Raw genomic sequence first — 15,000 nt, forward strand, 5'->3', positions numbered from 1 at the left:
ATTCACACAAACACACACACACACCAGATAATGTTACATATTCTGTCCAGAGTCTCTGAACACAGCATGAGAGGGACGGCGGGAAGACAGAGACGTGAAAAACCAAAGAAAGCTTCAGAGGCTTCTGTCTATTAGGCCACAGTGTGAAATCATTTTCTGCCAACTTTGATCTGAAAGCTTATCCTAAATGAAGCCATCAGTAACAGGCCAAAGAATAATCAAGATTTAGTCTCTTCCAAACACAAACAGAGAGAGGGGAAGAGCTGAGTCAGCTGGTTCTGAAATCAGATAGACTAAAACACAGCATTAAAACGCTTCAGTCATTTCACAGTGATAGGATTACGCTCTCTAAAGACTGGCTGCAAATCACAGGGGAGACCTCAAAGCCATTAAACACCAGAAATGAAAAAGAACAGTAATATTGGAACTAATCTCAACAGGATGGTGACAACACATCAGCAAAAATAACAAAAACCACAAAAAAGATCCCACTACCTGCACGCACACACACACACGCACACACACACACACACACGCACGCACGCACGCACACACACACGCACGCACGCACGCACACACGCACGCACGCACGCACACACGCACACACACACACACGCACGCACACACACGCACACACAAACGCACACACACACGCACACGCGCACACGCACACACACACACACACACAAGTCATATAGACATGATTCACAAACACACAACATATACAAACAACCCACACACATTTGCACACACACACACACAAAAGTGGTGTGCACAGACACAGAAAAGCATACCACTAACCAGGAAAATGCATACACATACCACACACATGCATGCACGCACACACACATGCACACATGAGCATGCACACACACACACACATGCACACACACACAGTGAGTGTAAAGGCTCATAAGTATTGCCAGCATCCAGAGGGTGATGAAGACAGTGGAGAGGCAGCTGTTGAGCAGAGGGAAAAGCTAATCTGTCTTTAATCAGAGCGAGTTAACCCGCGCAGTGCAAGGCCACATCTAATGATGACATCGCCATCACCAGCTAATTCTCAGCATAGTCAAGCAGAAAAGTCCCCTAAAAATCTAAGCACATCGCCCAGAGAGGAGGCGTGCGTCTGCTCCGGGTCTTCTGGACGGCTCTGTGAAGAACAGTGCTGACACTGTGCTTCATTCTTGTTTCAGGGCTTTGGACCACTGGTCAGAAGGGTCATTTCCACCCTGAAATCTGTCTTCAGTTCTTCTCATTGTTTATTGCTATCTTATGACTAAGGTTCTGTGTTTCAGTCAGAACAAACTGTGTTGTACTGATCTGAGGTCAGCATTCTACATAATCTCTGAACACAATGTTTAGTGCAGAAGTACGACAAATAAAATAAAGTGAAAAAAAAAAAAAGATTCTGAGCTACTGTTACAGTACGTTCACGTGGAGACACTGGGGAATATTCTGGAAAGCATCATGCAACAGATCATCAAGCTTGCCTTGATCTGATCTGACCCGACCCAAAAAACCCTCAAACCAAAGCATAAAGCCTGTAAGGTGAGGAAGTGTAAAACACAGGGATGACTGAGGTGAGGAAGTGTAAAACACAGGGATGACTGAGGTGATGAAGTGTAAAACACAGGGATGACTGAGGTGAGGAGGTGTAAAACACAGGGATGACTGAGGTGATGAGGTGTAAAACACAGGGATGACTGAGGTGATGAGGTGTAAAACACAGGGATGACTGAGGTGATGAAGTGTAAAACACAGGGATGACTGAGGTGAGGAAGTGTAAAACACAGGGATGACTGAGGTGATGAAGTGTAAAACACAGGGATGACTGAGGTGAGGAAGTGTAAAACACAGGGATGACTGAGGTGAGGAAGTGTAAAACACAGGGATGACTGAGGTGATGAGGTGTAAAACACAGGGATGACTGAGGTGATGAGGTGTAAAACACAGGGATGACTGAGGTGATGAAGTGTAAAACACAGGGATGACTGAGGTGAGGAAGTGTAAAACACAGGGATGACTGAGGTGATGAGGTGTAAAACACAGGGATGACTGAGGTGATGAGGTGTAAAACACAGGGATGACTGAGGTGATGAGGTGTAAAACACAGGGATGACTGAGGTGATGAGGTGTAAAACACAGGGATGACTGAGGTGATGAGGTGTAAAACACAGGGATGACTGAGGTGAGGAAGTGTAAAACACAGGGATGACTGAGGTGATGAAGTGTAAAACACAGGGATGACTGAGGTGATGAGGTGTAAAACACAGGGATGACTGAGGTGATGAAGTGTAAAACACAGGGATGACTGAGGTGAGGAAGTGTAAAACACAGGGATGACTGAGGTGATGAGGTGTAAAACACAGGGATGACTGAGGTGATGAGGTGTAAAACACAGGGATGACTGAGGTGATGAGGTGTAAAACACAGGGATGACTGAGGTGATGAGGTGTAAAACACAGGGATGACTGAGGTGATGAGGTGTAAAACACAGGGATGACTGAGGTGAGGAAGTGTAAAACACAGGGATGACTGAGGTGAGGAAGTGTAAAACACAGGGATGACTGAGGTGATGAGGTGTAAAACACAGGGATGACTGAGGTGATGAGGTGTAAAACACAGGGATGACTGAGGTGAGGAAGTGTAAACACAGGGATGACTGAGGTGATGAGGTGTAAAACACAGGGATGACTGAGGTGAGGAAGTGTAAAACACAGGGATGACTGAGGTGAGGAAGTGTAAAACACAGGGATGACTGAGGTGAGGAAGTGTAAAACACAGGGATGACTGAGGTGATGAGGTGTAAAACACAGGGATGACTGAGGTGATGAGGTGTAAAACACAGGGATGACTGAGGTGAGGAAGTGTAAAACACAGGGATGACTGAGGTGATGAAGTGTAAAACACAGGGATGACTGAGGTGATGAGGTGTAAAACACAGGGATGACTGAGGTGATGAAGTGTAAAACACAGGGATGACTGAGGTGAGGAAGTGTAAAACACAGGGATGACTGAGGTGATGAGGTGTAAAACACAGGGATGACAGAGGTGAGGAAGTGTAAAACACAGGGATGACTGAGGTGATGAGGTGTAAAACACAGGGATGACTGAGGTGATGAGGTGTAAAACACAGGGATGACTGAGGTGAGGAGGTGTAAAACACAGGGATGACTGAGGTGAGGAAGTGTAAACACAGGGATGACTGAGGTGATGAGGTGTAAAACACAGGGATGACTGAGGTGAGGAAGTGTAAAACACAGGGATGACGGAGGTGAGGAAGTGTAAAACACAGGGATGACTGAGGTGATGAAGTGTAAAACACAGGGATGACTGAGGTGATGAGGTGTAAAACACAGGGATGACTGAGGTGATGAGGTGTAAAACACAGGGATGACTGAGGTGATGAGGTGTAAAACACAGGGATGACTGAGGTGATGAGGTGTAAAACACAGGGATGACTGAGGTGAGGAAGTGTAAAACACAGGGATGACGGAGGTGAGGAAGTGTAAAACACAGGGATGACTGAGGTGATGAGGTGTAAAACACAGGGATGACTGAGGTGAGGAGGTGTAAAACACAGGGATGACTGAGGTGAGGAAGTGTAAACACAGGGATGACTGAGGTGATGAGGTGTAAAACACAGGGATGACTGAGGTGAGGAAGTGTAAAACACAGGGATGACTGAGGTGATGAAGTGTAAAACACAGGGATGACTGAGGTGAGGAAGTGTAAAACACAGGGATGACTGAGGTGATGAGGTGTAAAACACAGGGATGACTGAGGTGAGGAAGTGTAAACACAGGGATGACTGAGGTGATGAGGTGTAAAACACAGGGATGACTGAGGTGATGAGGTGTAAAACACAGGGATGACTGAGGTGATGAAGTGTAAAACACAGGGATGACTGAGGTGAGGAGGTGTAAAACACAGGGGTGACTGAGGTGAGGAAGTGTAAAACACAGGGATGACTGAGGTGATGAAGTGTAAAACACAGGGATGACGGAGGTGAGGAAGTGTAAAACACAGGGATGACTGAGGTGATGAGGTGTAAAACACAGGGATGACTGAGGTGAGGAAGTGTAAAACACAGGGATGACTGAGGTGAGGAAGTGTAAAACACAGGGATGACTGAGGTGAGGAAGTGTAAAACACAGGGATGACTGAGGTGATGAGGTGTAAAACACAGGGATGACTGAGGTGATGAGGTGTAAAACACAGGGATGACTGAGGTGATGAAGTGTAAAACACAGGGATGACTGAGGTGATGAAGTGTAAAACACAGGGATGACTGAGGTGAGGAAGTGTAAAACACAGGGATGACTGAGGTGATGAGGTGTAAAACACAGGGATGACTGAGGTGATGAAGTGTAAAACACAGGGATGACTGAGGTGATGAGGTGTAAAACACAGGGATGACTGAGGTGATGAAGTGTAAAACACAGGGATGACGGAGGTGAGGAAGTGTAAAACACAGGGATGACTGAGGTGATGAGGTGTAAAACACAGGGATGACTGAGGTGAGGAAGTGTAAAACACAGGGATGACTGAGGTGAGGAAGTGTAAAACACAGGGATGACTGAGGTGAGGAAGTGTAAAACACAGGGATGACTGAGGTGATGAGGTGTAAAACACAGGGATGACTGAGGTGATGAGGTGTAAAACACAGGGATGACTGAGGTGATGAAGTGTAAAACACAGGGGTGACTGAGGTGAGGAAGTGTAAAACACAGGGATGACTGAGGTGATGAAGTGTAAAACACAGGGATGACTGAGGTGAGGAAGTGTAAAACACAGGGATGACTGAGGTGACATTTCGAATCCGTTGATAATTTTCCTTCAGGGTTGCTCAGGCGTTCGGACAGACTGGTTTGTCAGCACAGTGGGAGGAGCAAAGACCCTGGATTCTCTGTCCAGTTTGGTCCAGTCCATCACCTCTCCTAATGACTGAACAGGCCTCATAGGTGAAGGAAAGTCCCAGTGGTAAAGGCCAGCATGTGAGACTGGAGTGATGTTTATCCCCAAAGCACATTGTTGAAATATTTTCTTCTTCCACAACCCCTGTTTAGAAAAGCAGGTTTCCATGACAACAACAGGACTTGTTCAACGATGGACTGTACATGATGTATCTGTTATGACATAAAGGCAATTAATCTGTTAAAGCAGTTTCCTTAAACAGCACGGTGAATTAGAAAAGCTTTTTCTATCCTACACAGTTTAAGCACCACATATAATTTAGGGGTTACTGAAGCTCTGTGTACCTAAATAATGAGGCATAATAGGTAAATCTTATTAAAACGTCTATCAGGAAAATATGCACACGACTCGTTAGACCTACATACAAACATTTAAGAAAACAGACTCCGAACTGCTATCGAACGACTGGCTTAAAACATCAAGGCTGTCATGCAAAGTGTCACAGTTCTTGGAGAAACACGAACAATGAAACTTAAAGCAGTAAGTGAAAGATTCAGTAGTTCCTTTGAAACAAACTGACCTTCGCAGTCAAAAGTCACAAAGGGTCACTGCAGAAATAAAAGATGAAAATTTTCTTTTCGTCTCCAAGGACAAAACATCCTTGAAGTTACTGTTAGACTGTTAGATGTGCCCATGACAGAGCCATCCTCAAGGCTCGGCTATTAAACCAACACCTCCTCTCCAATTTTCCTTCTTTTTTTCAGAATGAATAGAGTGATTCATATAAACACATATGTGACGGTTTTTACTGGAAATGCCTACGGTTATAACATTATTATTGCTTTTATTTTGAGTGTGACTGTCACATGAATTAGTCATGACATCCATTAAATGGAGCCCCATTCTCAGACAGCATTCTGCTCCTGCCGCACAGACAAGCAACAGCTTCACCTCCACGTGGCCTCCTCCCCTTCCACGGCCCTTGAGGAGAGCCCGTGGTTTCCACAGAGGCTCCTCCCCATAGCTGTGCTCAGTTCCTCCTTTCATCTGTTTTCATATTCAGACCCAGTCGCAGGGCCCTGGACAAGCCCACTGCTCTGCGGAGGAGGACAGCTAAAAGACTTTATTATTATTATGACGGCTGCCACATACATATGCATAAGTGTCAATTAAAAGCTGCGGATGGAATGAAGCCTCCGCCAGCACTCATTTAATTATCGCGAGAAGGGCGACCTCTGACCCCACGGGCCCCGCGCCGAGGCGTACGCTGGTGGGCGGAGGAGAACCGTGAGCGTGTGACCTTCAGAGAGTGAACCCTACACGCACGTCTACGCACACGGACGACCTGAGCGCCTGCATATTCAATCCAATACACAATCCAATCCTGCCAGTTACAGCATAAAGCAAGGCTGCGATTTCCGTCGCACATTCAGGCACAAATTCTCAATCAGTCCTTGAGACATTCATGCCAGTGGCCCGTGTTCGGTGTGACATGGAAGTGTCGCCGAACACTGGAGCGATTTCAAAGCTGTGGACTTTTACTTCCATTACCGTCGCGGTTAAACAAGGTAAAGGCTGGACACACACACAGCAAAAAGCCATCCAATGCAACGAACTGCCACGTTACACATCTTAAGAGAAAATTAAGGTATATATTCCTAAATACACCTGACAGCCCAAAGCTTCTATGTTTCAAATTCATTTACACCATTTTACACGATTTAAAAAAAAAGAAAAGAAAAAAAGGTACCCAGTTCAGCTAACTGTTTGTCTTTCTCTCTTTCACATTTATTCAGCCTGTCAGCTGCTAGCTACCCCGCACTCCCATAATTCACCTGCTCACCAATCAACCAATCAGAGAGCAAGGAAGATCCACATAACAGCATCAGAAAATCGCTACTAATCAGGAAACTGGGATATACAAAAACACTTTTCAACCAAATGTTAGGGGGAAAAAAATAGAGAAATACATATGCTGGTATGCTGTACATGCAGGTCATTCTCGACCGTCATGGTGTCTTAACCTCACTTGCGTCTTTTTTCTGTGTTAAGTTCCAGCCTGTCTGTAAACAGTCCCACTACATCAGACTGCATGAGGGGTGTGCTCTCGTCCTAAACCGGGAATGTATCTTCCCGTCCTGCTGAGACCCGTCCCTGTACGCGTGAAACACATGCCCAATCCCACTGCCGGACACCATCGCGCTAAACCTACCAACAGACAGTCAGCATCTCACACAGCAACACCACACATGAGCAATCCGTCTGGTGCTAATTAACAGAGGCTGTCATTATCACAGTTAGTTTTTATTGTGCAGGGCAAGCTGAAGTTACCTGAGGTTTGACTATTTCAGCATGTTCAAACGCATTTAAACGCCATAAACACAAACCGCAGCGTGAGCGTTACAGAATGTGGCTCTGACTTAAAGCCGTCGGGCACGGAGGCATGTGACTCTTAAAGGAGTGGAGGAAAAGAGAAGACCCTCGTTCACCACATAATCACAGCCTCACACCTTCCCTCAGTCATCACCGCCAGCAGTGTCCAGCCAATCACAAAAGAGAAGACCCTCGTTCACCACATAATCACAGCCTCACACCTTCCCTCAGTCATCACCACCAGCAGTGTCCAGCCAATCACAAAAGAGAAGACCCTCGTTCACCAAATAATCACAGCCTCACACCTTCCCTCAGTCATCACCGCCAGCAGTGTCCAGCCAATCACAAAAGAGAAGACCCTCGTTCACCACATAATCACAGCCTCACACCTTCCCTCAGTCATCACCACCAGCAGTGTCCAGCCAATCACAAAAGAGAAGACCCTCGTTCACCACATAATCACAGCCTCACACCTTCCCTCAGTCATCACCGCCAGCAGTGTCCAGCCAATCACAAAAGAGAAGACCCTCGTTCACTAAATAATCACAGCCTCACACCTTCCCTCAGTCATCACCGCCAGCAGTGTCCAGCCAATCACAGCTACCTCTCATCTCTTCGCCATGTCAGAAATAGAAACAAAGAAAAAGCATTTACAGGTTTGTTACTACGAGTTACTACGAAGGAGAGAAACTGCGGGAATAACCGGCCACTCAAGACAGAGAAATAAATTGTTTATTCTGACCAATCAAAAGAGTCACTGGAGTCAGCTGATGAAGTAGCATGTGGCTAGCAGTGAGGGTTCAGAATAAGTGGAGAGCTAGCAGGCATGGAGACCGGAGCACTGTTGGTAATGTGATTGCACAGTGACGTCATTCTATATCCATTTGGAGAGATTTTACCACTGCTACTGATGCTGTGTGTTAATCATTTTTACAGTAACATCCACTGAATACACATTGTTTCTCTCTCTCACACACACACACACACACATACGCAGATACACACATACCTGCATAAGCACACATGCACACAGAAAAATACATTCACATACTAATGAACACACATGCGCGCGTACGTGTGCATGCACACACTAATGCACACACACAAACACACACTAACATACCCAAAGATGCACACGCATGCGTGCATGCATGTAAGTACACACACACACTCACGAACACATACACACACATGTAAACACACACATAAACAAATACTCCACACAATCAGACGTCACTCAGTCTTACAGTTCCGCGTGGATAAACTGGGAGAGAAAACCCAGTGGAACGTGAGAGGTGACAAACTTACTCCTCCTTTTACCGACGTCTCCTTTGGACGTGGCCGCCTCGTTCAGCAGGACCATTCCCATGGTAATTGCAGCATCTGTGGATGTTGTCAAGGAAACGGCAAAGCCCTGGTACAGCGGCCCAGAGACTGAGCCATGAAACTCCGCGTCAGGGTCAGACGGCGACAAGCGCGGCTCACAACAGACATTACGCAGGATAAACCACACGAGTAGTCTTTAAAAACAAGGTTTAGTCACTATGTAAACATAGGCATAAAACGGTTCCTGTCTAATTAGCATACTGTTTATTAAGCACTGTCCTTAACATACGCCAACATACTTGTCAGGTCTGATCAGCGTTTGGTACACAGAGAAGTGAAAGTCTCTGGCAGAAGATCAGGCCCCAGACACGCTGCAGGCCAGCTCTGACCACAGGGGGCGCTGCAGGCAGGGGAATACACGCTGAAGAGTGTTCTCTGTCCTACAGGCAGTGTTTGGAATCAGGAAGGAGAACTGAAGGAAAGACTCGAGTCTCTGACAGCACCAAGAGCAGCAAGACACCCCACCACTGCACACACAACCTCAGCACTAAACACAACCTCACACACAACCCCACCACTGCACACACAACCTCAGCACTAAACACAACCTCACAACTACACACACAACCTCACCACTACACACAGCCTCAGCACTAAACACAACCTCACACACAACCTCACCACTACACACACAACCTCAGCACTGCACACACAACCTCAGCACTAAACACAACCTCACACACAACCTCACCACTACACACACAACCCCACCACTGCACACACAACCTCAGCACTAAACACAACCTCACCACTACACACACAACCTCACAACTACACACACAACCTCACAACTACACACACAACCTCACCACTGCACACACAACCTCAGCACTAAACACAACCTCACAACTACACACACAACCCCACCACTGCACACACAACCTCAGCACTAAACACAACCTCACAACTACACACACAACCTCACCACTACACACACAACCTCACCACTACACACAGCCTCACAACCACACACACAACCTAACAACTACACACATCCCTCACAACCACGCACACAACCTCACAACTACACACACAACCCCACCACTACACACACAACCTCACCACTACACACAGCCTCACAACTACACACACAACCTCACCACTGCACACACAACCTCAGCACTAAACACAACCACACACACAACCTCACCACTACACACACAACCTCAGCACTAAACACAACCTCACAACTACACACACAACCTCACCACTACACACACAACCTCACCACTACACACAGCCTCACAACCGCGCACACAACCTCACAACTACACACACAACCTCACCACTGCACACACAACCTCAGCACTAAACACAACCTCACAACTACACACACAACCTCACCACTACACACACAACCTCACAACTACACACACAACCCCACCACTGCACACACAACCTCAGCACTAAACACAACCTCACAACTACACACACAACCTCACCACTACACACACAACCTCACCACTACACACAGCCTCACAACCGCGCACACAACCTAACAACTACACACATCCCTCACAACCACGCACACAACCTCACAACTACACACACAACCCCACCACTGCACACACAACCTCAGCACTACACACACAACCTCACCACTACACACAGCCTCACAACCGCGGACACAACCTCACAACCACGCACACAACCTCACAACTATACACATCCCTCACAATCACGCACACAACCTCACAACTATACACACAACCTCACAACTATACACACAATTTCAGCACTAAACACAACCTCACAACTACACACACAACCTCACAACCACGCACACAACCTCAAAACTACACACACAAACTCACAACTATACACACAACCTCACAACTATACACAAAAATTCAGCACTACAGTACACACAACCTCAACACACAACCTCACAACTACACACACAAACTCACAACTATACACACAACCTAACAACTATACACGCAACTTCACAACTACATACACAAACTCACAACTATACACACAACCTCACAACTATACACACAACTTCAGCACTACACACAACCTCACAACTACACGCACAGCCTCACAACCACGCACACAACCTCAAAACTACACACACAACCTCACAACTATACACACAACCTCACAACTATACACGCAACTTCACAACTACATACACAAACTCACAACTATACACACAACCTCACAACTATACACACAACTTCAGCACTACACACAACCTCACAACTACACGCACAGCCTCACAACCACGCACACAACCTCAAAACTACACACACAACCTCACAACTATACACACAACCTCACAACTATACACACAGCCTCACCACTACACACAGCCTCACAACTATACACACAACCTCACAACTACACACAACCTCACAACCACGCACACAACCTCACAACTACACACACAACCTCAGCACTATACACAGCCTCAGCATTATAAACACAACCTCAACCGTTCACCTCAGCATTATAAACACAACCTCAACCGTAGTCTCAGCATTATAAACACAACCTCAACCGTAGTCTCAGCATTATAAACACAACCTCAAGACCACGCACACAACCTCAACATTATACGCACTTAACCTCACAAGCACACACACCACCTTACACATAACCTCACAACCACACACACAATCTCAGCACTATGCACACAACCTCACCCATACAGTACAGATGACCTCAACATTACAGTACACATACCTTCAACACTACAACCTCACCACAACCTCAACACACAACCTCACAACAACCTCAATACACAACACCAACAGTACCATACACACAACCTCAACACACAACCTCACAACAACCTCAATACACAACACCAACAGTACCATACACACAACCTCAACAATACACACAACCTCAACACTACAACCTCACCACAACCTCAACACACAACCTCACAACAACCTCAACACACAACCTCAACACTACAGTACACACAACCTCAACACACAACCTCAACACTTCAGTATACACAACCTCATCCCTACAATGCACACAATCATACCACAACCTCAGCACTACAGTAGACACAACTTCAACACTACAATACACATAACCTCAAGACTCAACACAACAATACAGACAACATCAACACTACAATACACACATCCTCAACACTACAATGGACAACCCCAACACTACAGTACACACAACTTCAACACTACAACATCACCACAACCTCAACACACAACCTCACAACAACCTCAATACACAACACCAACAGTACCATACACACATCCTCAACACTACAATGGACAACCTCAACACTACAGTACACACAACTTCAACACTACAACCTCATCACTACCTCAACACTACAGTACACACAACTTCAACACTACAACCTCATCACTACCTCAACACACTTCCTCAACACTACAACATCCACAACCTCAACACTAACAGTGCACACAACCTTAACACTGCAGTACTCATAACTTCATCCCTACAATACACACAACCTCACAACCACACATACAACTTCACAACCACACGCACAACCTCAGCACTACACACACAACCTCAGGTGTGAAAAAGATACTCAGCAACAGGATGATGTGGGACTCTGCCACAAACTGAGCCTGGCTGCTCCCGTGAATGTAACTCTGAAAGAGAGAGAGAGAGAGAGAGAGAGTGTCAGTTAAAACAGTCTTGCAGTGGAGGCAGAATACTGCACAGGTCCTCATAATGACCCATTTATCATTTAAACAAATTACAGATGGAAAATGACAAATCATGTTTTTTTTTTAATTAATTAAGGAAACACAAAGTCATAAATGGATGATTAACAGTAAATGAATGAGTAAGGACAGATGTGGTGGGGCACTGTTCTATTAGTGAAACTTAGGAGACAATTCTCTCACACAAACACCTGGGTAATGCACAGTCTACTGGAAAAAAACACGGTTCCACACAGTCTCTGCTGTTAAGTAGATTAAAGCCAAACTCTGAGCTTTCTGTTGCGTAGGGTGACACTGAATGAAGGTTGTTTTGTCTTGATTGATTGAAGGTTAGTCTCCAGCATCACTCAGCCCTGAAAATCTAGGAAGCATAACCGGTCCACTTAAACATCTGTTAACCCTTTCATTTCCACAGTCAACAGTGTGTGTTTTGTGTGTGTGTGTGTGTGCGGCCTGTGTTGGAGTTTGTGTGTGTGTTTAAATTTATACAGCTAAAGTTAGGACGTTTGGTGGACATTGGGCAGTGTGCGTGGTGTGTGTGTGTGGTTTGTATATGGTCTGTGTAGGAGTCTGTGTATGTGGTTTGTATGTGTGTGGTGTGTGTGTGTGCGTGCGTGTGCATGGCCTGTGTTGGAGTTTGTGTGTGTGTGTGTGAGGTCTGTGTTGGAGTTTGTGTGTGTGTGTGAAGTCTGTGTTGGAGTTTGTGTGCATGTGTGGGGTCTGTGTTGGAGTTTGTGTGTTTTGTGTGTGTGTGAGTGTGTGTGTGGTTTTTGTGTGTGTGGTCTGTGTGGAGTTTGGGTGTGTTTGTGTGTGGTCTGTGTGGAGTTTGGGTGTGTGTTTTGTGTGTGTGTGAGTGTGTGTGAGTGTGGTTTGTGTGTGTGTGGTCTGTGAGGAGTTTGGGTGTGTTTTATGTGTGGTCTGTGTGGGGTTTGGGTGTGTGTTTTGTGTGTGTGTGAGTGTGTGTGTGGTTTGTGTGTGTGTGGTCTGTGTGAAGTTTGGGTGTGTGTGAGTGTGTGTGTGGTTTGTGTGTGTGTGGTCTGTGTGGAGTTTGTGTGTATGTGTGAGGTCTGTGTGGAGTTTGTGTGTGTGGTTTGTGTGTGTGTGGTCTGTGTTTGTGGCCTGATAAGAGCTGATGTCAGTTCTCTCTCTGTGTTTTGGTGTGTTTACTGAGTGCTGGTTACTCAGTGCTGGTTACTGAGTGCTGGTTACTGAGTGCTGGTTACTGAGTGCTGGTTACTGAGTGGAGGTTACTGAGTGCAGGTTACTGAGTGCTGGTTACTAAGTGCTGGTTACTGAGTGCTGGTTACTGAGTGCTGGTTACTGAGTGCTGGTTACTGAGTGCTGGTCAGTGAGTGCAGGTCAGTGAGTGCAGGTTACTGAGTGCAGGTCAGTGAGTGCAGGTTACTGAGTGGAGGTTACTGAGTGCTGGTTACTGAGTGCTGGTTACTGAGTGCAGGTTACTGAGTGCTGGTTACTGAGTGCTGGTTACTAAGTGCTGGTTACTGAGTGCTGGTTACTGAGTGCTGGTCAGTGAGTGCTGGTTACTGAGTGCTGGTTACTGAGTGCTGGTTACTAAGTGCTGGTTACTAAGTGCTGGTTACTGAGTGCTGGTTACTGAGTGCTGGTTACTGAGTGCTGGTCAGTGAGTGCAGGTCAGTGAGTGCAGGTTACTGAGTGCAGGTCAGTGAGTGCAGGTTACTGAGTGGAGGTTACTGAGTGCTGGTTACTGAGTGCTGGTTACTGAGTGCTGGTCAGTGAGTGCTGGTTACTGAGTGCTGGTTACTGAGTGCTGGTTACTGAGTGCAGGTCAGTGAGTGCTGGTTACTGAGTGCAGGTCAGTGAGTGCTGGTTACTGAGTGCAGGTTACTGAGTGCTGGTTACTGAGTGGAGGTTACTGAGTGGAGGTTACTGAGTGCTGGTTACTAAGTGCTGGTTACTGAGTGCTGGTTACTGAGTGCTGGTTACTGAGTGCTGGTTACTAAGTGCAGGTTACTGAGTGCTGGTTACTAAGTGCTGGTTACTGAGTGCTGGTTACTGAGTGCTGGTTACTGAGAGCAGGTTACTGAGTGCTGGTTACTGAGTGCTGGTTACTGAGTGCAGGTCAGTGAGTGCTGGTTACTGAGAGCAGGTTACTGAGTGCTGGTTACTGAGTGCAGGTTACTGAGTGCTGGTTACTGAGTGCTGGTTACTGAGTGCAGGTTACTGAGTGCTGGTTACTGAGTGCTGGTTACTGAGTGCAGGTTACTGAGTGCTGGTTACTGAGTGCTGGTTACTAAGTGCTGGTCAGTGAGTGCAGGTTACTGAGTGCAGGTTACTGAGTGCTGGTTACTGAGTGCAGGTTACTGAGTGCTGGTTACTGAGTGCTGGTTACTGAGTGCAGGTTACTGAGTGCTGGTTACTGAGTGCTGGTTACTGAGTGCTGGTTACTGAGTGCAGGTTACTGAGTGCTGGTTACTAAGTGCTGGTTACTAAGTGCTGGTTACTGAGTGCTGGTTACTGAGTGCTGGTTACTGAGTGCTGGTCAGTGAGTGCAGGTCAGTGAGTGCAGGTTACTGAGTGCAGGTCAGTGAGTGCAGGTTACTGAGTGGAGGTTACTGAGTGCAGGTTACTGAGTGCAGGTTACTGAGTGCTGGTTACTGAG

General features: G+C 46.4%; 1 protein-coding gene across 1 annotated transcript in view; it reads right to left on the minus strand.

Moving 5' to 3' along the window:
• The window catches only part of tusc3 (tumor suppressor candidate 3), a 72,178-nt gene that overhangs the window by 8,726 nt on the left and 48,452 nt on the right, over positions 1 to 15,000 (minus strand). Inside the window, exons 7-8 of the mRNA XM_030787880.1 lie at positions 12,221 to 12,284; positions 8,602 to 8,676 (exon numbers count right to left, since the gene is read on the minus strand). Of these exons, the coding sequence (XP_030643740.1) occupies positions 8,602 to 8,676; positions 12,221 to 12,284 (139 nt within the window). The remainder of the gene's footprint in view (positions 1 to 8,601; positions 8,677 to 12,220; positions 12,285 to 15,000) is intronic.

This window comes from Chanos chanos, chromosome 11 (assembly GCF_902362185.1).
Source record: "Chanos chanos chromosome 11, fChaCha1.1, whole genome shotgun sequence".
In the NCBI taxonomy this organism is placed as follows: Eukaryota; Metazoa; Chordata; class Actinopteri; order Gonorynchiformes; family Chanidae; genus Chanos; species Chanos chanos.